General features: G+C 41.6%; 1 protein-coding gene across 16 annotated transcripts in view; it reads left to right on the top strand.

Annotated features, from left to right (window-relative positions):
• Positions 1-24,315, top strand: part of NRG1 (neuregulin 1) — a 478,013-nt gene that overhangs the window by 437,845 nt on the left and 15,853 nt on the right. For 13 of the 16 annotated variants that reach the window (XM_030004900.2, XM_030004901.2, XM_030004899.2 and 10 more), the window contains 2 exons: positions 10,965-11,094; positions 17,911-17,969. In XM_030004900.2, the coding sequence (XP_029860760.1) occupies positions 10,965-11,094; positions 17,911-17,969 (189 nt within the window). Of the gene's footprint in view, positions 1-10,964; positions 11,095-17,182; positions 17,251-17,910; positions 17,970-24,315 lie in introns of those variants that run through there. The other 3 variants (XM_030004904.2, XM_030004902.2, XM_030004905.2) reach the window with 2 other exon arrangements.

Here is a 24,315-nt window from a genome sequence, read left to right as displayed (position 1 = left end):
CAGTCCCAGCAGAAATAGAGCCCACAGTTCGAAAAAAACTTCTTTCAGGCTACACAACCTGAAATCTTTCCATTTTGCCCCATTAGTTGTGTTTTCTAGGCCATTCTTGTTTGCCTTTTTACTGACATGAGTATGTTTTCCCTGGGTGCCATTTCATACACACTGATTTTCAAACAGAACTATAAACAGTGACAGTTTCATACCTCCAGGCTGCAAATCAGGGAAGAGAATGAGGAAAGGCTCCCTTACTGCAGAAAACACTTTCTTTGATAAGAATTTCAAGTGCTTTGACAGTTTGCTATGAAAGCACCCTGCTTACAGAGTCCAAAGGATCTTGCTACAACCAAAGCACCGAATAATGTCTCTCTCCACCACTGTCCTCTGGAGAGACAAATTGCAAGCAGGGAAGTGGTAACTCTGTGTTTTTCAGAAAAGACAGGTCCCATGGCTGTGCTTGTGTATAGCAGAGTGGAAATTCGCAGCAGCCCGGAGAAGATTTTTCTCCTTGGTCTCAGTGAGCAACTCCAAAACAGCCCAGGAAGCTAGATCCTCCAACAAAACCTACATGAGAGACCCAGCAGCTCTGTCTAACAGTTTCTCATATCTTTTTTCCAAGGGGAACTGTCCATTTCAAATGTAAGGAATAAGTTTTAACAGCAAGAGAGTAAGTCTTTCTTCTTTTCTACTGGTTGTATCTCACAACTTGTTTTCAATTGTAAAGCACGTTTAAAAAAAATAAGAAATCTAAGGCCTTGGAAATCTCTGCTGGAATACAAATATCAAAGTAAACTGACAAATAAATTCAAGCTTCAGTGCCTTAGGAAAGAAGCTGTCTTCGATAAGCATTCTTGTTCTTTACTTATCTCCCATACTTGCCAGTCTTCTTGGGAGTCCTTTCTTGTAATGCTTTCTTATCATAGATATCAAGGAGATACTTGGCAACCTGTGAGCAATCCTTTGTGTTTTGTGAAAGAAGTTGCCTTTGCCATATCTTTGACTTAGAAATGGAGGTATATTTCTGTACTAGTCTGTGTTTCAAAGGGTGTCACAGGAGCTACCATTAAATCAGAAGAGCCAATCTCTGCAAGTCTGCTTTTCCTCATCACCCAGGGACTTCAGGCTGGTTAAAAAGATTGAGCTGTAATTGCCTCAGGGCCAGCACATTGCTTTCATGCCTTAAGTTTGCAGTGGCTTCTTCTCATGGCCACCCCCATGAAGCAGAAGGCCACTGGGAAAGCAACAGGTAGTCTTCTGTGCTTTGGGGATGGGCGTAGGGGGTGGGGGCATGCCCTTAATGACCTTGAAGATGTGCTTCAAAATCAATGAAAGCTTGTTTCACTGTGGAATTAGTAAACTAGTAAATGCTTTTCACTGCAGAGTATGCAATAGGAGACAGATTAATGCATGCCTAGGAATCCTGGACTGGACATTCAGAATTATTCAAGGAACGGTTGCAGACACGGCTTCCTCTTGCAAACTTATTTAATGTGGGGTATTTCAATGGGCAAGCTTTGCCTTCAACAAGGCTAAACTCTTAAGGCACTGTGCTGAAATCCATTCTACTTCAGAAAAAGTTTTTAAAGACACCAAGGAAAAACATGGAAGTGAATGTGACTACAAATTAAGCAGGTACTTGAGTGCTATCTTGAATTGGTGTGGGCTCAGCTTTAAGTATGTTCTTGCTGAAATGCTTTCCTGAGGTAAGGTTCCCAACAGGGATTATCATGTTGACTTTATATGAAACATCATTTGTAATAGAAAGCTTGCATACTTCCTTTCATAAGCTGCTGAATAGTCTTTATTATCCCTGCATCTCTGTGAGCAGATAGCATTAAAGAAGTGAAGACATTTTGCATTTATCTGCAGAAATATAATTGGATACTTGGAATTAATAAGAAAAATCCTTCAGAGGAATGAGGAACGAGAACAGATTTTGACTGACTATGTTATAATGGGATGGAAGTATTTCAATACTTGACGTTATAAGGAAATAGTCCTGTCAGTATCACTATGTACCCATCAAGGCAAACTTAATGGTACCAGGTGGAACATGTAATATAGTCCTCTGCTACAGTAACGTTCAGGAGCAGTAAGACAGCCCTTCTCCCTGAGCTGAGACTAACTACAGCTAATCAGAGTTAGATTTTTTTATTATTATTTATTTTAGTAATTGAATTTGGGTTATAGCACTGGTGAACCACATGATCAACTCAGTCCTCACAGAAAGCATCAGACATGGACTGAATAAGGGAATGTCATGGTTTAACCCCAGCCAGCAACTAAGCACCACGCAGCCACTTACCCACTCCCCCCACCCCCCCCCCACCCAGTGGGATGGGGGAGAAATCAGGAAGAGAAGTAAAACTTGTGGGTTGAGATAAGAATGGTTTAATAGAACAGAAAAGAAGAAACTAATAATGATAATGATAACACTAATAAAATGACAACAGCAATGATAAAAGGATTGGAATGTACAAATGATGCGCAGTGCAATTGCTCACCACCCACTGATCAACACCCAGTTAGTTCACAAGTGGCGATTCCCTGCCCCCACTCCCCCCAGTTCCTATACTAGATGTGACATCCCATGGTATGGAATACCCCGTTGGCCACTTTGGGTCAGCTGCCCTGGCTGTGTCCTGTGCCAACTTCTTGTGCCCCTCAAGCTTTCTCGCTGGCTGGGCATCAGAAGCTGAAAAATCCTTGACTTTAGACTAAACACCACTGAGCAACAACTGAAAACTTCAGTGTTATCAACATTCTTTGCATACTGAACTCAAAACATAGCACTGTACCAGCTACTAGGAAGACAATTAACTCTATCCCAGCTGAAACCAGGACAGGGAAAAAATCCAGATTTTGCATCCCAAGGCAGGGAAAGCACTGTAAGCACAGCTGTAGTTGCTGCCTCTGGGACCTTACTGCCATGCCAAACTTGTAGTTGGATTTGGGCAGCTGGCAGGGCCCTAGGATGGTGTAAGGATTTCTCTCTGGACAGTTCCTTGAAGGACAGCAATCTGTCTTCATAATCTTTGTAGTCTTTGTGTGTTTGTCCTTTCAGTTCTGTCAAGGCCCTTTTTTTCTCCTTTTTTAAATTAAAAGTCTCTTTGAGTTAGAACTGTTGAGTATGATTGTTTGCTCTATGCAGAAATGATGCTGTTTGCATTAGAGTGCTCCACATGCTGCCTTGCAGAATCAGGGCATTTGAGACTTGAGAAAAAGCCCAAGTTCTCTGCCTTACTAGCTCAAGTCCAGTTCTTCTGCCAGGATGGAGGTTTCCAGCTAGGTCCCGTCAGTCACCTCTCCAGGCTATAATGCAACTGCAGATGGTGCAGTAGCCCCTTTCTCATTGATTAGGCAGAGTCATGACACCAACAGTAAAACCTGACCTGCCCAGTGGTTTGGTGCAATCAGTTCTCCTGGGGTTGGTATCTACACCCTGGCATGCAAAAGAAGATAGCTTCTCACCTGTCCAACAGTTGATTTCTCTTCTTTATGGATTGGCTCCTCTAGCTGTGCACTGGAGGAGGAACTGGACTGTTTGGGCAGCTCTTGGTTTGTGAAGCTTCACCTTGTCTTTTAATTCTCCTCAGAGTTTTGAGGGCCTGCTCTGCATCTGCACTGATGGTCCTTTGCCAGCAGCCTGAAGACACCTTTCAGAGCTCTGTGGAGGAGCTGTGAGATGATACACAGCAGTAAGGTCCCCCATGATACAGCACACCTTACCAAATGTATTACAGGTTGTTTTGCTTGGGCTCTGCCCCCGTTATGAATTTCCAGCCCAATGAGTTATTTACCTTACCTCGCTGCACAGTGAGCACGGAAAAGAGCAGAGTGCAGCCTCTGAAGCAAGGTGAGCCAGGAATCCTTTCCTACAGTTTATTTGGCCACCCACAGTTTTCCACATGGTGGGATGTTCTCCAGCGCAGCAAAGGACTCCACATTGGATGAAGTTCATTGTGTCATGGCGTTGCATTCAGCTCCTTATCTGCTGTCTGCTTTAATCTAAGGCCTACAAGTTTTCAGGCCCTCCCACCCATTGCTGGCATTTTCAAGGTTGTTTGAGGGTCCCTCAGTAGTAAAGGCACTTTCCTATCTGGCTGTCAGTTTAGCATTCCTGGGCTTAGACCTCTTTTTCCTGCACCAGTTCCATCTATGCATATTTCCTCAGCACCTCCTTTCTTTTCTTTTTTTGCTGCCCCTCCCCACCACACACACATTTTTCCTCTTGGGACCCTCTGACCTGTCACTGCCTTGTGTTTTGCCATTCACATTTCCCCTCACCAGGTGGGGATTGTTTTCTAAAGGCCCTTGCAGACCTTTTGCTGGCACTTATCACCCTAAAGTGAAAGCTAACATCTTTCTTGGCAATGGGAAAGTATGCCTTGTCTCAAAGGCCAGTTTCAACCAGGTCTCTCCGAGTACCCTTGCACTCTTCCGCAACCCATGTTGGCCCCCTTTTTCTAAAAACTCTACTGTTTGCAAGCAGTATTTGCATTTCTTCACAAACAACCCATGGGCTATATGTGTCTCTGCCCATCTTTCCTCCCATTTCAAAGTTAAAGGAAGCAAACAAAAATTGTTCCTGGTTGGGCCGTCTTTAGCATGTGTCACCTCTTGACCCGCCGTGGTGAGCCAGATGCTGTGCAGGTCTCACAGTCACATGCTTGCCAACTGGGTCAGTCTGTTGGCCTATCAGGGAGGAAGCGATTGGGTGGTGCAGTGAGCTGAAGCGTCTGTCCTTTGTTTTTCTTTCTCTTTTTCTTTTTTTTTTTTTTTTTTTTTTTTGCTTTCATTTGCTTTACTAAGGTTGGATTCGTGAGGGGAAACCGCTGCCCAGTCCATGTCATAGGGGGAAGACGGACACGCTGCCTTGGTTCAGCAAGAGTTTATGTGCTCTCAGTCTTTCCTGAAGTTTCTATCTTGCAAACCCAGCAATTTCCTGTTTCCTTCTTGCTGTCCCTGATCTTCATAGAGATAGTGCCAAAGTGAGAAAGCACTGCCTTAGGGCCAGAGAGTAATTCCACTAACTTGTAAGCACTTAATTCAAGCTGCTGGCAAAACAGCAGGCTCCTTAAATGATCTCCTGTGAAGGTCCCAGGAATCTGTTACACTGCATATTATTTGTGAAGATAGAGGCTGAAAAAATTTTATAACTAGATTGGACAGCCAGTTTACCATATTACATCACCAAAGTAATATGAACAGTTCTGAGCAGCCCCATGAAATAGACCATAAATGCCTCCTATAAAGATTTGGGATTTTTTTTTTCTCTGAGGTTTATTTGTTGGTGTTGGTAGTTTTTTTAAATCTTTGGTATGTTCAGAGCTACATGGATGCAGCTTCAGCTTGAACCATTAAGGATGAAGGACACGAAACACATCCTTCTACACACCTGGTAAAAGGGAAATTCTTGCCTGTTCAGAAAGGGGCTAGTTTTTGATTGCTCTCACGTTTTGGCTTCTGTTCTCCTTGAAGGTACCCATATAGCTTTTGCTGCCCACAGTTATGCTGGAACCAGCAGTTTTCCTCATTCAGTGCAGTACAGAAATGCCAAGCTTTTCTGGAGTCACAAGTACTTTGCAAGTCGGGCTCATCGGGGAAGTCAGAGTGAGCTGAAGAGGCTCAGTACTCAGTGGGAAGAAAATGTTTAACTGAGACATAGAGGGATAAAGTTCTACAGTCAAGGTTACATGGGAAATCAATCTACCCTGCAGATCAGGGCTGGACATCTTTAAACTGCCCATCATCAAGTCAAGAGGGAATTGGATTGTGCATTTAAAGAAATGAATGAGCTTCAAGCAAGGGAATGTGAATTAGTAAAGCTGACTTTCTTCTGGGGGCACACACTTCATCACCCCAAAGCTTGCTTGTGTGCACTTCCTCTCCCTCTCCTCCTTTCCTTCTGTCCCTCCCTCAGTCCATGCAGGTCCCTTCCTCTTCCATTGGCATAAGCTTCAAGTAGGCTTTACTCAAGCCTTAGTCTTAGAAAACAGTGATAAGCGGAAGTGTTTGTTATGTTCCTTCCCAGTAATTTACTCTTTTTGTTCACAAAAAGGGACTGGAAAGGTCTCCACCTGCAGTCCAGTAAGGTGGCATATTTACAATCTGTAAGTGGCCTTCCCCTGAGAATGGCAAACCTTCCTTTGTGCTGCAGCTGCCACTTGACTTTGTCTCCATTGAGTCATAAGCATCTCACTAGTCACCTTGTATGACTTTGAGCATGTCCTCTGATTTTACACCAGCTTTGCAGAAACTCAGTTTGAAGAGGCATGGATACTATTCTGTCTAGGTTGCAAAGCCTTTCCCTCTCAGTCTGTGCTCAGACAACCCTTAGGGCTCCTCTCAGCAGACTGCCTCACCTGTGCAGGGTCTGGGAGTCCAGTTGCTGTAGCCACCGAACTTCAGAGGGATTTTTGGAAAGCAAGAGAGAGAAAGAGAATGCATTTTTCTGTTTCAAGACAAAAAAGGGTCAGAGATTCCGGAGGTAAGCTCAGAATTACATGAAGTTTTGTCTGTTTAACATGAAATTATCCTAAAGTGGGTTTACAGCAGTAATTCATGTTTTAGAGAGTAGTTTTTGAAAAATGCAATAGCTCCTACTTTTTTCTTGTTAATGGCTTTAGGCAGTTCCCGTAGATGGGAGCTGATCTCACTGTTTTTCAGTGCCACGTGAATATTTGCATTAGTGGGGACTTTGTTCATACTGCCTGCAGTTCCTTTTTTCAAGTGTGGTGTTTCTGCATTCAGGGAAGGGGAAAAAAAAAAAAAGGTAGAGTATGCAGTGTTTTCAGATGTTATCTCATGCATGATATTTTCAAATTTCATTACACCATGTAATTTAGTCCTTTCAATAAGCTAGGGGTTTGGTATAGGACTCTAGAACAAACCAGCTTTTCTATCTTGTGCTTGTATAGCTGAAGAAAACATTACAGAAAAGAAAGGAGGTATGAATTTTGACTAGGTGAATAAAGAACAACGCACAGATTCGTGGTCTACAGCTGTGCCTTACCTCACTGCCGCCCATCATTTGCGCTATACATCCTCCAAGCCCATGTCTGCTAGAGATGTATGGAAAGGCAGTGTTTTGGGGCTAGTTATGGACTGTATGAAATGGGCTCTGATGAACACCTGCTCCCAAACACGACATTTCTTCCGTTACATGGCTTTAAGTGAAACCCAAAACCATAGTTAGCATTTCTTGTATTTAATTTGCAAAATAGACTTACAGTGCATACACTGAGTACTGGCCATATGCCATAAAAACTATGCATCCTTTGCAAAGAAAAATTAATATCAGAATTAACTCACTGGACACTTTTTTTCCCCCTGAGCCCACGGAGTTACAAAGCTCAGGCAGATTGGGACTACGGTGCCAATGGATCAGTAATGCAGAGAAAATTCTCATGCAAGATTTATACAACAGTTTTGAACATGCGATGCCAAAAACGTGCGTAGAGGCACTCCTCGCAAATATGTGTAAAGCCCTTGTATGATGAGATTTCTCTGAGAGCTGCAGATTATTCCCATCTCTGGTAATCAGTTCAGAGCAATTTCTGCTATCCAAAGCTCACTTACATCAGCTGGGAAATAACTGTTACTTTGAAAGTCCATAGTGATCTGCTTTTGATTGAGCTGCTGCTTAAAGAAGAAGCAGTAAGCAAGACAATGAAAACAATTAAAGATAGCTACAAGCCCACTTGCTACTGTATCTACCTTCGTAATTCAATTTTAAACATTCCATTAGCCAGCAGGGTAGCAAAATGGTTTTTTTGTCAGAAATGCTGCAGATAATATTGCATTTTTTTCCCTTCCAAATTAATGCATTAGCTTTCTGAGCTTGAGGACATCCTCAGAGTGCTTGTCTCACTTGCAGGTTGAAGTCTTTTAATAAGGTAAAAGGTGGATAGGCTATCAGCATGGATAAGCTTAATAGTGAGTTTACCTGTTAAGACTCAAAAACGCTTCAAAATGTGCATTACTGTATAGATGGGATTCACTCACCCACATTTGTTACATCTTAGGTCTTGGTATGCCGTCGCATGTCATGTCAAACTTCTCCTTTGGGCTAATAATCCAGGCTCCTTTCAAGCCAGTGAAAAAGGAAAGGCTCTTCCACAAGGCAAATTTCTCCATCCTAAGATTCATGTCAAGGATGGTGGTCAACACACTGACATCAAGTGTAGACAACCCTTCACTGCTGAGCTGATGGCAATCTGTTGGCCAGCCTTTTGTCAACATTGGGTGCGAAGTCCTGTTTGAACCGATGCTAGCTGAAAGAGTGTCAGACTACTCTTAAAACATGACCCCTTTTCCTGCCTCTAGACAAGGCATAAATTTATCCTGATCTGAGAGGTTATAAATCGTGCTTTGAGGGGCCAGGAGAAAGGAATGTGTTATTATTCTTATCCTACTAATTTGAGGAATTAGTACTCCGTGTTTGCATTTCATTCGCCCCAGTCAGTGGAGCCTTAGAGGACCCAGTCAACATCAGCATCTGGGGAGATGTGACACAATGGGTGGGTGCAACAGTGAGAAGCAGGAGGGAGCTTGAGTTTTGGAAGAGGTCACAGGAGGGATTTTCCTGGCCTGTCAGAGGAGGGCAGCCCATGCAAGCAAGGCATCATGGAAGAAGGAAAAAGAAGCTGACACGCTGATGATTGATGGCAAAGAAAGGAAGGGGTATGAGAGACGTTAGATGTACAGGCAGATGGGATTTTGATGGAGTAAAAGGGGGGACTTAGATATCATAGTCATTATCTCATGTGTCATTGAAACAAGATAGCTAAAGCCACCCTGAAAATGGTGCCAGCCAAGGTGCCCCATTCTCCCCAGTGCTGAGTGCTAAAAATGCAGTTTTACTTGGAAGATGATGGGAAACACATGAAAATCAAATGTGACAGGGACTACTTCATCCTTATTCTCAGAAAGAAGAACTCAAAATGTGTAAGTGGTATTTGTTGATAGCCAATCTGCAAAAAGCATGTTTTCTTTGGATTCAATGTGTGCAGCAAATGGTAGAACGTCAAGCATCACCTACTGTAAACATGCCCCTTGGGTGCCTTTATGTTAGAAATGGCTTTGAATATCAGACAATCTTTGTGTAGGTGCTTGCAGCTTTCTAGCCAACTCCAGTGGAATCAGTCAGTAGATAAAAGCATTGTTCCACCTCAGGGTAGAAGCTATCTTTCAGAAACAAAAATACTGGGATTTATTCAGTACTGTAACAAAATTTCTCACTTCTCTATGTCTGGAGATGGCTAAACAAAAACCATGCAGGAATCTTCCCCACTTTTTACAGATGACGGATAGTCACTTCAGTCAGTTGTAGCCATTTAAAAATTAGGGGCATATTCTCAAGCGTTTAATCTTGCTCTGCAGTCAATGTAGGGACACAGACATCATCAGAGGGGCTGTTTATCCCACCCATTGTGGGGATAAGTTGAGCTGCTTTCTGTGAGCAGTGGAGAGCACCTTACAACTAAATGATTCAGTTTGGGGTGGGAAAAATCAAGTGAAATGAAAAACCTGAATGACTTGTTAGGGTTCACGTAGCCCATCAGCAGTATGGTTCCTGAGCTGGGTACTGATTGGTGTCCAGGCTTCAAGCGCACCTACCCTGTTTTGACAGAATTTAGAGCAAAACTTATCTAAACTAGGGTGCAACCAGAGACTGTAGTTTGGGGCTGCAGCTGCAGCCTAGCAGGTACATGCCTGACTTAGGTTTAACTCAGCTCACAGAGGTGGTTTTGCAGGCACAGAGCAGCATGAGGAGCTGAGGACGTAATATGGCCTCCCCATCATCCCTGTTGCTGTTAGCTAGTTTAGGGCAACCTCAGGTAGATTCACCTTACACTAGTAGTTACCAGCAATGACTGCAGTGGGGACTTTTTGAGCACTGTCTCTCCTACAGTACTGCTCCCTTTGGTCAGGGCACTATCGTTTCCTTGACAGACACTGCATGGGCAAATCCTAAGGCTGGGATTTCTCATCCTACCCTGGCAGCCTCTTTAACAGTTGCTAACTAAACCCTGCTCCTGCCTTCTCCAGGTATTCCTTAAATGCAGCACGGTGTAAGCTAAGAAACACTGCAGGTGTAGTGGTACTTCCATTTAATAACAATTTGGGCACCTACTGGTGTCTAGCAGCACTGGTGGCCCCAAACTGTTAATACTTCATTCAGATGAGCCCATCTCCAGGAGGTGCTAGGCTGGCCTCCAGATCAAAGACTCCTGTGGACACAAGGATGGCAATTGTGTAAGCACAGGAAGGGACGATGCCTACACACACACACACACACACACACCCCTCCCCGTCATCTCCCTCCCTACAGAGTCAAACCAGAGCAGCCACAGCTCACATCATTGATAAGCAGGGCAAGAGGCATTCAGCATGCAGCCAGTCACCCTCTCCCCTGTGAAGAAGGCAGTGGTTGGACCAAGGGGTTCAGACCCAAGTGACTGAATCAGCACAGGGCCTCAGGTTAAGCTCCTGTGAAAAACACCTACTTCAAGGCAATGCCAGGAAGAAACCTCATCCAGGACCTCATTTTATTAGGCACTATATCAGCAGTCTGTAATGACTCTTATAGTCCCAAATCATTTGAATGCAATTAATGCAATATAAGTAACTGCACATAAACTACACATTTTTAATGAAATACACATGAATGTTGCAGAAATTTAAGGTCACTTTATGGACAGGGCTAGTGAAATCCTCCCTTCCTCCCAGGCTGGGTGTAGGGTAGCGTATTTCTGACATGTGCCTTTAAACTCCACTCCCTGTGTCAATCAACAAAACACAGGGTGAGGTAATTAGTGCTTGTGGTAGCAGCAGATAGAGAGCTCAGAGGAGTTGCCAAATCCGCCCTGGCCTTAATTCCTCCCTCACATACAAGTACACTTACCAGTCAGGAAGAAAAACTAAGCCATTCTGATGTGTATTTTCACTCTTGTCTTTTCCAGCTACTTCCACATCTACAACTGGGACAAGTCATCTCACAAAATGTGACGTAAAGCAGAAAGCCTTCTGTGTAAATGGGGGAGAGTGTTACATGGTTAAAGACCTTCCAAACCCCCCAAGATATCTGTGCAGGTAAGATACCCTATTTGCTTACATTTGTGGAGCCACCAGGTTCCAGAAATGCTTTTTCTTTAAAGGAGCACCTGAACAATTTCTCAATTTTTAAGTATGTGGATGTGAAAACCTACCAAGAATGACCTCTGTGTTCTATATGTGAGGCATAATAGAGGCTAACCAGGAAATCTTCCCATGTGATACTGGCACAGCAAGCCCCATTGATGTTTACACAGCATGAAGTAACACAACTTGAGCCTTATATTAGAAATAATGAAACAGATACGGTAAACTAAATACACTGCAAATAGCAAAAAAAGGTGTGTGAGTAACTGCATTGGATAAGTACCCTTTATACAGGACAAACTGGTTATTCCTATTGTCTACTCTAGTAACTGAACACTTTCTGATCAGATCAGATTCACAACTGGAGTTTTTGCTGTTGTGTTTAATTGCATAAAAACCAATAAATGTCATGGTAATTGGTGGAGGCTACTATTTCGTGTGAGGATCTTGATTCAGGAATTCATATGAGTTTAGTTTTAAGGGTGTGCTTGCACACCTTTCTCAAATCCTGGCCTGTGGTGTATCAGGCTGTTGCAATAGTCCATTATGTTGGAGAACATCCATGAAGATCTACAGCACTGGAGTTCACCTCCTGCCTGGTGGTGCACCATGTAGCATTTACATCTGGAGTTGAACTAGTCGTAGTGAGTTACTGCTTCTCTCTGGCTTGAGAGGGAACTCAGCATTTAAACCTTGGCAAACACCCTTGGGACCTAGCAGGACTGAGCAGAAAGGGGGCGCTTTTGTAAGGATATTGCTGGTTTTCAGACAGACAAGAGACAGTGGTCAGTAAAGACTGTCGTCTGCTGTAACTGCATAGATTTTCAGTCTACTAGGACTAAAAATCAAACACTAACTGTAAAGATGACTCTGGTAGGTGAGTTAGGTGAAGGTCTATGATGCTTTCATAGGTTGGGAAGGCATTGACTGCTTGTCTCTTCTGTTAATTAAAAAGCACCCTGGACAAAAAAAAAACCTCACAAATACCAAACCCCACAATGTTCTGCTTTACTTGTGAGTCTTCTTTTTTTGTAGAAGGATGTTACCTGCACTTTATAAGCTTTGTTTTGCTTTGGTTTTTCACAGATTGCTCTGTTGCTGAAATTGATGAATATTTCATTGATCTTAGAATCATTTTTAGCTGAAGTGAATATGGAAAAGTTACTGGCTCTGGTGGGTTGGATTCTTTTTTGAGAGAGAGAGAGAGAAAGATTTGTGTTAAATTTACATGATCATTATAAGCCAGCTGTACAAGATGAGCAGTTTGCTGTAACTCTCCAGGGCATGTACAAGAGCCTACCTGCCTCTTTCAACTTCCTATCCAAACACTGCTCAGAAAACTCCAGGGCAGCAGAGCTGAGCATCTAGCAGACTTGCTAATAATTAGCATTGTCTTGACAGTTTCAGGTACCCCATTTTCACTGGTACAGGGACTTCTGTTTTTTTTTTAAATTCAGAGATCTGACTGTGTTTGTTCTTTGATGTTATACATTGGCTAATTTTTTAATTAAATGTCTCAGAGACACTTGGATGAAGTGGAGATTTTTTTTTCCCTCCTGTAGACAAGAAATAACCTTTAATTCTGGGGCTGGAGTTCAAAGAAAAGGCAATTCCCAAATTTGACAGATGTGCCTGTCTCTGGGTGGCCCAAGACCTATTTGGAAAAAGCATCAGAGCTGTAAAATCAGAGAGGGTGAATCTCATTTACAGTAAGGCAGTGGAAAAGGATTCTTATCCTGAGAACAGTCAGGGCCACCGCTATTTTGCAGGGCCTTTTGCTATGCCCTCTAATACTTGCCAGAACTAAAACTTTGTGTTGTATAGCAAAACAGGACACAATACAGCCATGTAAGAAATAAAAGTGTCAGTACTTGAAAGTGGGTGTACTGGGAAACTGAAGAGACAAAATATGGTTCTCTTCTTATTTCATTAAAAATACAGATGTCTACTTTTAATTCTAGTATTCCAGTGTTAATTAAAATAAGTATCTAACCAGTACACATTGCCTTCATTGTTCTGAGAAAATAAATCTTCCCCCAGAACATGCCTGTGGAAACAGAATGTTTGAAATATGGTACTTGCTCTTCATATTTCTGCCTCAGTAGCAAGTTCACATTTTTCCATATGGTCCATCTGTTGAGAGCAAAAACAAAATTTCTAAAGCATGAGCCATATCATTCTAAATTGGTTTTATCCCTAACCAAAAAACATGACTCAGATTCACAACAACCATGGAATTTTCCAAGTGATATCTCTGGTTTTGTAAGCCCCCAATACTATTTAAAAAAAGAAGCTCCTAAATCCATCTTCTATTAAAGTCTAGGTGTGTATTAAAAAAAAAAAAAAGTGTTTTGTAAAATATATATTGTATAATGATCCAAACTGGATCTGATCTTGCTCTTATGGATACTGGTGTGAACTTTGAAAAAATTCCCTGCTTTCAAGAGGTAACCATGTGAAATACTCAAGAAATGTGTCAAGACTTAGTAATGCATTGTACAGCTACATCTATGGTAGCATGTATATTCCCTACATGTATTTTAATTATGGCCCCAGACAGAACAAAACAATCTCTAAATATGAAAGATGAAAAAGAAAGCTTTGAGACTACTTAAATAAACTAATGTATAAAATTTTCAGAAGTTTCATGGGAACATGAGTCATATTTTGAAAACATCATAGACTTTGGAAGCTGGGAAGTTACTGGCTTCCTATGAGACTGAGGTTCCTAAGTCATTTCTGTTCAGTTGGAAATGTATCCCCAAGTTCACTGAAGACAAAAAATCAGATAGCTTCTTCAATATATCAAAATTAAGACCAGAATTCCTAGTGTTTGCTTCTTACTTGAAGAAAAATATATATGAATATAATATCTGTTACATTTTTAGAGTATTCTTTTGAAGTATCCTACCATGAAGGCCTTGCTGGTCTGACTAATTGATTTCTTGCTCACAGAGATCATCTTTTCTAGTGCTTTTGTGTTACTGAAGAAATGAATTTACATCCAAATTTCAGTGGATGGAAATAATGCTTCTCTCTAACAGAAGGATGCTGCTTCTTTTCTTAACAGCAAAAGAGTGAATGATGTACTTTTTAATGATATAGCTATTTTCTATATCCATCTTCATGTAAAGGCCTTGATGGAATAGAAATTGACAGTAGATTGTTGAAAACAGCAAAAAGAGAAAATTTGTTTCCATGATACTAGCAAAAGTTCCAGGGATACTCATTCAACAGGCAGGACAGGAATACTAGTTCTGACTTAGGCTATGAAATTGATGACTAAATATGGAAGTGTACTGTACTTCCCACGAAAAAAAAACCATTCTCCCACAATGCATTTGTTTATAGGCAGCAGCTGAAATGGAAATGTGAGGTCCTGATCCATTTAGCCATTCCTCTCCTGCTGAAAAACAGTTTGATGATATGCATTTGATGTTCTGAGAAGTGCCTTCTGAACACATGCAAATACCACTCTTTGCAACTACTGTGTGTAGAGGAAAAAAGCAAATATTTTAGTATATGTGGTTTAGTATTGTGGTTTCACCCAGTTAATACAATAAATAAACAGTCCGAGTAGCCTTTTTTTAGGCAGAAAGGAAATTATAAGGCTCTTGCAGCACAAAGGTCTACTTGTTGCCCCAAGTTTCTTGCCTCCAACTTTTACTCGTGTCATAAAAGAAAATGGTACATGGGAAATGAACTGGAAAAGAAAGACACAACAAGAAATAACATCTGGAAACTTTGAGCTGGACAAGATGTTTTGAAAACGACACCATTGCAAGCTGTTTGTAAAAACACAATCTGCAGTAAACAACCTGCCAAACAACGCTGGAAACGGTGCTGCACTGCATATCTGACAAATAAAATGGCTTTAGCATTCACATAATCCTAGGTGGACAGGCTCATCTCAGCTCTCATCTCGGCTGGCCCACCCTGGACCCATTCTTAGTGGCAGGTCCTGCAGTCCATTTCCTGACAATGGTTTCAGAGTGAGTATAAACACACCTGAACTGTTTTCAGCACCATCTCAACAGGGCTGACCCTGCTCAGTCTGGAAGTGATTTCAGCATTGTCTACACCAGTGCTCCAGTTGTTTTCATCACCTCCACAGCTGCACCAACATCTGAAAACAAGCACAGATGGAGCAAGCAACCACCAGCAGCCAGTGGCAGGAGCAAAGCCTGAGGCTTTTAATCAGCAGCATGTTCATTAGGATTGTGTAGGGTTGAGCCTGACAAACAAGATGTAGAGGTCTCTATGAAATGAAAGCCAATGCAGGTGTGAATACCAGCTTTCCAGGGATGAGTATTTAACTAGATCACCATAGTGCAAAATAAAACTGAAATCACAGGCGTAAAACATTCTTACTCTCATTCAATAACACAGATCAAAATGGCTTCTATCAAAGGCATTTTGCCTTCTATCAAAGATGCAAAAAGTCTTCTCTGGTGCCCAGTAATATCACCTTTTTATTACAGAGTTATCCTTGTTGCATTTTTCTCAACAGAATATATCTGTGGAGACTGGGATATCTCCACCCTGGGTACTTATCAAAAGGTACGACCTTAGCTCTGAAGAACATAAACTCCATTCCTTAATAAAAAGTACATCATTGCAGCAAATCAGCTCCAAAGAATCATCTGCAGAGCCTCAATAGATACTTTTATTATACAAAAAATCTTTCCTGCCTGGTTTATTTGAACAAGATACTAGCGCTTATGCCTGACACTGGTCCCCTGCCAAAGTGATTTTCTGAAAGTCCCATTTGTACAAGGGCAGCATCCCTGACTCTTAGGGCTAGAGGCGATTGTGGAAGAGTGGAATTTAAAATATCAGGACAGCTTTCAATGCACATGAAACTCGGGTGGACAGAAGAGGTGGAAGATTATTCTGAACAGCATGCATTTGCAAATAAGAAGGTTTTTTCGGCCCCTGGCGAGTAAATGATGAAGCAGTTTGAAAAGGAGGATAGCACCAGATTGGCAGCAGGAGAAAAAGAGGGGGAGATTCTTGCACCATGGCAAAATCATGGAGAGCATCAGAAACACAGGCAACACAAGTGATGTATTCAAGGATGCAGATATCAGGTAATGTCAGGTTACACACTGAGTAAGAGTGGGTAGAAGAAGGAGGAGGAAAGAAGATTGAAAGCTATAGATGTTTAGTGTGGTGGACAGTCATTCACACTTATGTCTGAAGCACAGGAGCCTGCATTGCTATGATGATATTCTGGGAGCCTGATCTCTGTCCCAAAATGGAGAATAAAGGTGAAGGAAGAACTGACAGCCAGCAGCAGAAGAAAAGACAGGCAAAACACAGAAGAGAAATTCCTTCACTGTGACCAAGGGGAAAGCTGCACTGAAGTTTTCCACAGAAGAGCTTATAAACTGAAAGGGAGGACAGCTGTGGGGCTTCAAATTTTGAGAGCACCTCTGCCCTCTCATCTTATTTATTGAATGGACTGACTATTTTTCCATTTGTCAGCCATGCTGAATATAGTTCCTGCCTTTGGGTTTGAGTTTGTCTTCTCACTTTTTGGAATTTTTTTTGGCTTTTCTGTGATTGCTGTTTTAACTATTCCCCTTCAAAGGAAATTACTGGAAGACACAGCGTGCCATTACAGAAATAGGGAAATCATGGTATTTTCACAGGATTTATGTGACTGATGAAAGCAACAGTGTAAATTGCTGTTACACACTGCATTGCAAATTTAAAAACACTCAATCTGGTCCCTTCATGAGGTGGAATAAGCAATGAGCTGATACACATTTTTGCTAGCCCTGATTCTTCTTTCTTTTTCAAAACAGACAAGCAAAAAGACTTCCTAGATTTTTTCTCTGGTGGATTTTTGCTGTAAACTTTGCAAAGTGATATCTTCTGGAAAGGTTACACTTTCTTGCCCCTTTTCTGATCATTTTTCCCTAACACCTAACCAGGAGGTCACTTAATGCACTCCCATCTCCATAGGCCAGCAGATGTCAGTCTGTTAGTGCAGTGGTTTTGGTGTACTATTGCTTATCACGTTTTTGCCCTTTAGGTGCCAACCTGGATTCACTGGAGCAAGATGTACTGAAACTCTGCCCATGAAAATCCAAAACCAAGAAAGTATGTTAAAATAATCTGAACTTTGCTTTCTTCCCCAACTACAGCAACAAAATCAATAGTACTTGGTGTTTTCACAGTTCAGCTGGAACCGGCCTCTTTATGCAATAATTTATGACCTGATTCTCTAAAGTAAAATCTGTACACCATGGCATTATTAACCTCCAAAATGTTTCTCATTTGTGTTATTTTTGATCTTTCCATCCGTTTGCAGATGCATTTGTATTGCACACAGTGGCAGCTTTCTTGTTTGGGAGACTGCTGTTAAGTGCAACCCTAAAAAAGCAAACTCATGGAGATGAGTGATGTACAAATCTTGTGTCCTCGCTGCCTTGTGGAAAGTGCATCCTAAAAGCAATTTGGGAATTTGGAATGGTGAATTTCTGTCTCACATCTCGAAACACACTTTGATCTGGATTGGATTGGTTTGGTTTGGGCTGGTTTTTCAGGGGGGGGATTTCTTTCCATTTCCACAGAGCAAATGAGTTGCTCTCAACATCTTGAGCCATTTTGACACAGTAAACCGAGATTCAGTTTCTGAAAGTGAACTCACCAAGTCATATCAGTTCACACTGAAGGAGCTTCTTTCTTAGCATATATTCACCTCTTCTCTTTTCTCTGTTTTTTCTCTACCATTTTTTTTTTGTTTGTTTTTCCTCTCAGGTGCCCAAATGAATTTACTGGTGATCGCTGCCAAAACTACGTAATGGCCAGCTTCTACAGTACGTCCACTACCTTTCTGTCTGTGCCGCAATAGAAGCATGCTCAGTTGGTGCTGCTTTCTTGTCGCTGCATCTTTCCTCCAATTTTTTTTTTTTTAATCTGTAACTAGATTTGTTGCCTAAGGCCTAATATTGATTGTCTCTGCCTGTTGCATGAAAATGATAACAAAAAGCAATTGCAATACTCTCCTGGATTGTTTGGCATTGAGGTTATGGGGAAAGGCAGGACTTACTTAGGAACACTGTGAAATTAACACAGAGTGGTGTGATACAGACTCTCCACTGACATCAAGTAGTAAAAGTGCAAAAATGACATTTTGAAAGTCTCACATTTTATTTGCTACAAAAAGCTTATGAGTCTCTATACAGACCAGTACTCCCCCAACGAAGGGACAGGTAGCTAATCCTCTACTTGCATATGAGATTTGTATTTGGACCTACAAGTTAAAGGTAATTGACACACTTATATCATTTCTAATGAGCACATGCCAAACAGCATCAAAGTGTTCTTCCTCCTCATTGTCCAAGTTTCAGGGGAAAGATCACAGAAAGACAAAGAAAAGGGGGAGAGATGGCATAAACAACGGGGTCTGACACATTTATTTGTGGGTAACAGGTGCAAGAGATCAAGTATTTCAGAGCCAGATTAATTGGCCAAAGAAATGTACCAGACAGACACACACACACATAGACACACACACACAGAGGACTCTGTCTGTGTCAGACTGCTGGTAGAATCAGCACTGCAGTCACATATCTCCTAAGCTTTCCCATGGAGGGACAGGTTAATTATTATTACTTGTCAGGGAGGAAACAGAAAGTACACTGAATATTTATTTTCTCTCATTGGCTATAGCAAAGTCAAAGGTAACATATGAGAAAATTGCTTAGATCTTACATTTTAATGCATGTGTACTATTCATAATTAATTGTCGCTGGCATCAGAATGTACTATGATGTAAGAGCAGTATTATAGGAACTATTTTTTTGATGGATTACTTGTCAGCACAGAAAGATTTCAGAGACTTTAGGCTAGCTTAATTTAATTTCCATTAGTATATAGGACAAAGAGCTGTTAGCATGTGCTGGACATTTTGGAGCCTGAAGAGATGCATAGGTTTTCTCTTATACTGATGGATGAAAAATGTCCATACATAATTCATACTGCCCATCATGGAAGCTACCCATGTAAATCCCAAGGGTGCTGACTGGAGACCAGACCTTCCAGCATTCAAGTGTGTATTTTATGTCCTGTTTTAAAAGCTTTATTAGTGTGAATTATTTTTAAAATGCCTCTCGTAACTATGGATTTGAAAATTTTTATGCTGTTACAATGTTTAAGTTTACCAAATGTTAGATTTAAATGGTCTTTTCTGTGTACTGTGGTGAAAAGTGCAGTTAAGGTTTTCTGATCTTAAAAGAATCATTTAAAAGGAGGTGGTGTAAAAATATAAGATCCATTTTTTGCTGCTGAATTTACCCTGAAAACCATGGAAGAATTGTATGTTGATCATAAATTCATTTTCCTAACCAGAAAAAAAAAAGGGGGGGGGGGAAGGGGGGGTGAAGTAGGTGGGTTTTTCTTCATTAGTTTTTCAGTTTCCTAACTCTAGTTGGGATATTTAAAGGAATCTTTAAGCAGTAGACACCAGGCTGAGATTTTCTAAAGTTGCCTCCATGGGAAAAGCATAGATGCCCTTGCCTTGCTGCAGGAGTTATGCTCAGCTGTAAGTACTTATGCTGGTCCAGCCCTCCTCTCCTTGCAATGCACTGGCAGGAGAGCACACTGCTACCTACCTCAGGCTACTCTCAGGCAATGGCTCTGAGACTCTAGCACTTCCGCCTACCCTGCATCTGCAGTATAACGTCAGGTTTCTTGAACTGCTACAAATCTTAAAAATACACTTTTGGGAAGGGTCCAGTGAGTGTACATTTATATTTAACCAAAAAAATCAATGAAGAAGCATTTACATGACTTTTTGTTATTACACCCAACGCAGACCAGAGTATACAATTAAAAATGGGACTTAGATCTTCAGGCAAATGTTGCATTTGGAGCTTAAAGCCAAGTTCATATCTTGCACCGAGTGTTGTGGGTGATTAACTTAGCTCTGTAGATGCAGCTTTTGCAAAGCATAAAGCAAATCAGAATGTTAAACAGCGTAAGTGCCAGTAGGAAATGAAAGTGTACATGTGAACTATACAGTGCTATCTAATTTTACTTTCTTTCAGGAGGGTCTTTCTTCATTTGGAAAGAAAGGGTCAATGGGGTTCCATGCCAAGTGTGCCTACTGATGAGCTGTTACTATCTTAAGTCTCTGTATTTGGCTGTTGAGAAAAAGTTAGCTTCAGAAATCTGCCCTAGAGTTGGTATTTGTAAGAGTCCTGAAGTTACGAGCTTTGCTGAGGGCCTGTTGCAAGATCAAAACAAGGCTGATGCTAAGCATTCTAGAAATCCCCTGTCCCAACAGAGTGCAAGGCTAACTGGCTTATCTTGGCAGTGGTTTGGTTAGCCCTGGAGGATTCAGTTATCATGGTGCACTAGAAATAGTTTGAAAAGAGACACAGGAAATGAGGTGGATCTCCATTTTAAGAAAAGTTCTTCCATAGAAATGTCTTTCCTTTCTGTAAGTGGAAATCTGAGCATAACTGGGAATGGATGTGAGGGAGACTACTGGAAAGCACATGTTTAGGCTCCCTGTGCCTTGGCTTCCATGTTTGCAAACACACCAAACCATGGGACAACCTGTTGTGGCCAAGAGGTGATGGCTGTTAGGTTCCCCACTTCCACAGTGACCTCCAGCACTGCAGCTACACAGTTTTTCTCCTTCAACTGGTCCTTACTGCCACTGGAGACCAAGGGACACTAAAGAACAAGCTGTGCTAGTTTTGCTGGTCTCTGGAGTCTGGCTGGCAGACCCTGTAATGTCCTTTCTTTGAGCACAGCAGTCACAGCTGCTACCAGGTGTTTTCCCCAATACCCTGGCTTTTTGCTGCTGTGGTTTTGACTTTGAGGCTTGTGGTCCACCATTGGTCCATAAGACACCAGAAGGTGGTCCACAGAAGTGTGGCAAAAATACACCTCTTCCATGCAGATATATTTGCTGTTTTTGAATGTTCACACATTCACTCCCTTGAAGACAAGGAAGCAAAGCAAATGGAGGAAAATAAAAGTAATGAATTAACATTAAAAGTTTTGGCTCATTTTTATGTAGCTATGCATGAGAACTGTTATAGCAACACTGTGCAGAATGAACCTTGGGATAAGAAACACTGCTGGAGCATTGGATTAATAGAATGTTGAGGAAACTTCTCTAGAGCATAATCACAGGTAAACTCTTTGTCCTTCCAAATGCCCCAGATGGGCCAAGGACCCCACCCAAAGGGCCAATTGACTTATTTACTTGACTAGTTAACAGTTATATACGTATTGTTAATATAGAACAACTTGTGGGGCATACTGTGAGCTGTCTCGGGCATTAATTGAATATAGTTTCTGCCTTCCTGAAGGCAAGTGTTTCAGCATAGGACACCAGTTTAAACTGTGTCCATTCCAGCTCTGCCACCCTTGGTGAGCAAGAGGGACAGTGTCAAGAGGGGCAGAGGGAAATTTCTGTTTAGATGACAGCCTCTACCACATACTGTCAGGATGAGCCTGGCTGAAAAATTAAAGGGGGCGAGAGTTGTGTAAAGCTATGATATTCTAGAGGGATGACAAAAACTGCTGTTACTCTGTAATGGCCTCAATTTTTCAGTCTTTCAACATAAACTACAGATCTTTAAAAGTCCATTTTTCAGCAATTTTACTAATTCAGTATTTCTCAATACCTATATATTTCTTAAGTGGTCACATCTCTGTGAGGATACTAGACAATCTTACCTGAAATTTTCATTTTCTAAAGCCTTTCAGCACCCTAAACTGTAGTCTTTATTTGCTAAGACCAAGACTCCTAAACAATGCAAACAGATTTGAAAAATGGCATTGTCTGTCTTCTGCTCAAGGTTAAAGAAAACAGTTTTTCACTATAAACTGGTCAGTTAATGCTCATTAAATGCTAAAATTGCTATGATAGAATACTGTAATTAAGAAAGCACATTTTCTGTACTTCTGAGACTCTAACCAGTTGTAGGATAACACTTTTACAGGAGCCATAGGACTCAACATCCCAAGTTCCAGCCTGAGTACCACTGAAATGAATCAAGATTTAGGATCCAAAGTGGATCCTAAGCCTCACGAAGAGACGCAGCATCCCAGCCTCTCAAGCAGAATTGGCCAACATGTAGGGTTTATGTTCTGTGATAGTTTGGGGGATTTTACTTTGTTTTCAATTCAAATTACATGAAAAAGAAACTTTTTAGAATTTCTTATTACCCACAGAACACATTTAATAAGAAAACTAAGCAATGACTTAAGAAACTAGGCACCTTGGTGCTTCAGAGGTGAAATTGGTCTCCCTGAATTTCTCTGCTGCTGCTGCATGTGGTTGATCCAAATGGGTCCTTCCCTTGTCAGGTGCAAGGTCTCCACACAAAACCTTAACTGTGCTCACTGTGCCCTCACTGGGCAGCACCGTATCCCCAGGCTATCCACCCACCTATCTCTATGGAGTAGCGACCCCAAAATCTTGGGTGCTCAGCAGCTGTGTCACACCAGTCATGAAACAGCATGCAGTCCTGGAGGACCTCTTCCAGCATTTCCAGGCATCATACTCTTGTTCTCTAGCCCCTGGACCCCAGCATGATACAATACATCCAATGAGTTGTACTTGTAAGTCACTTTTTGGAAAAACACCTTCTTCCCAAGCATTTTTTCTTCCAATACTGCCCTCACAAAAATCACATCCAGAATGAAAACTGACTTGTTAAAAATAATTACTTTTATTTCTTCTTAGAGTACCTGGAGAAATATTCAATAGGAACCACATTGCATGTAAAAAGTATGCAACAATATTGGGTTAAATAGAAAAAGATCAAAAATAATGACCTGTTTATAAAATGAGAAGTGTTGGGATATTCTGCTTTCTTTTAATAAGGTCTAGGGAATGTAGCTAGGAATAGCAAAGGTAAATAAGAGCTACATGACATCTAGGTTTGAATAAGCAATGCATGTTTCTTCAGCATGTTTTCCTGTTAGGGCTTTCAGCCAGAATATATTCCCATTTTAAGTACCAACTTCCCATTGAATTATTTGAAATAGAAACTGCATGATATGAGTGACTTCCCGTAAAATTAAATTACATCCAGGCTAGGCGTCTTACCTATAAGGAGGCACAAATACAGCAATATATGTGCATGGGCATGTCATTCATTTTATTGAAGACTTAACCAAGCTTTCTATGCAACTAATGTATATCGTTAGCAGTGTTCATGTAGGCATGTAATATTGGCTCTTCAGGAAGAGACCTGAATGGATTCCACCTTACTTAACCCTTAAAATATAACTGATTAACAGGAAAGAATTGGCATTCCCCATGTGTACAAACTACATAAAATATCCATTTTGTCAGAAAATTAGGACTGGATTTAAATTTCACAGCACACAAAGATAAAGAAAGTGAGAGCTACCATGGTTATGGTATCGGCCCTGTGGGAAGTGACTTCTGGGTACCTGCTGGGGGGAAACCTGTGTTCCTCTTCTCCCCTGGCTGCTGGGGCCTGGGGGTGTTAATTTAGGCAGGTGATCCATGTAAGCAGTATCAGCCCCTGCACCCCAGGGTGCATCCAGCCAGCCGGCAAGTGTTGGTCTGAGGCAGTGCAGCCCAAAGGCAGGGTAAAAAGGGGTTGGCTCCTCATTCTCCAGAAATGAGAGCCCTGCTGCAGTCAGTTTGCAAAGCTGAGAAGGGCTCCCGCTGCTGAGCAAACAGTCCCAGACACCTCCAGGTCGCAACCCACAAGAGCAAAGAGCCGCATACTGGGAACAGGAGCAGGGCCAGAAGGAAGGGCAATGCATGACCCATTTGCAGGGGAAAGCTGCCCCTTAGTAATGCGTCCCTATGCTCTCATGGTCCCATATAAAAACAATCAGCTGTTTCACATGGCGTCATCAAGCCATAGCCCCCTTCATCTCAGTCAGGTTTTTAAGGGTTAATGGTTCCTGCAGCGTTCCCTGCACTGTGGCAGTTCAGATCCCCCATATGTATTTTGGTGTGTAACCCTTGTAGAAGGTCTGGTCATGTAGCTTACGGAGGCACACTTGAGCACTGCCCATGTAACCACATGCCCCTTTGCCTTATATTTTATGTGCAGACACAGAATAGCTGTAATTCTCATATATGATTTATTTTTGAGTACAGTGTATTGCTCTTTTCTGAAACTTTCTCCTTTTTCTTTCTTTTTTTTTTTGTCA

The sequence above is a fragment of the Aquila chrysaetos genome, chromosome Z (genome assembly GCF_900496995.4).
Source record: "Aquila chrysaetos chrysaetos chromosome Z, bAquChr1.4, whole genome shotgun sequence".
Taxonomy (NCBI): domain Eukaryota; kingdom Metazoa; phylum Chordata; class Aves; order Accipitriformes; family Accipitridae; genus Aquila; species Aquila chrysaetos.
Note: the sequence above shows the minus strand (reverse complement) of the source record. Positions and strands in the feature narration are given on the sequence as shown.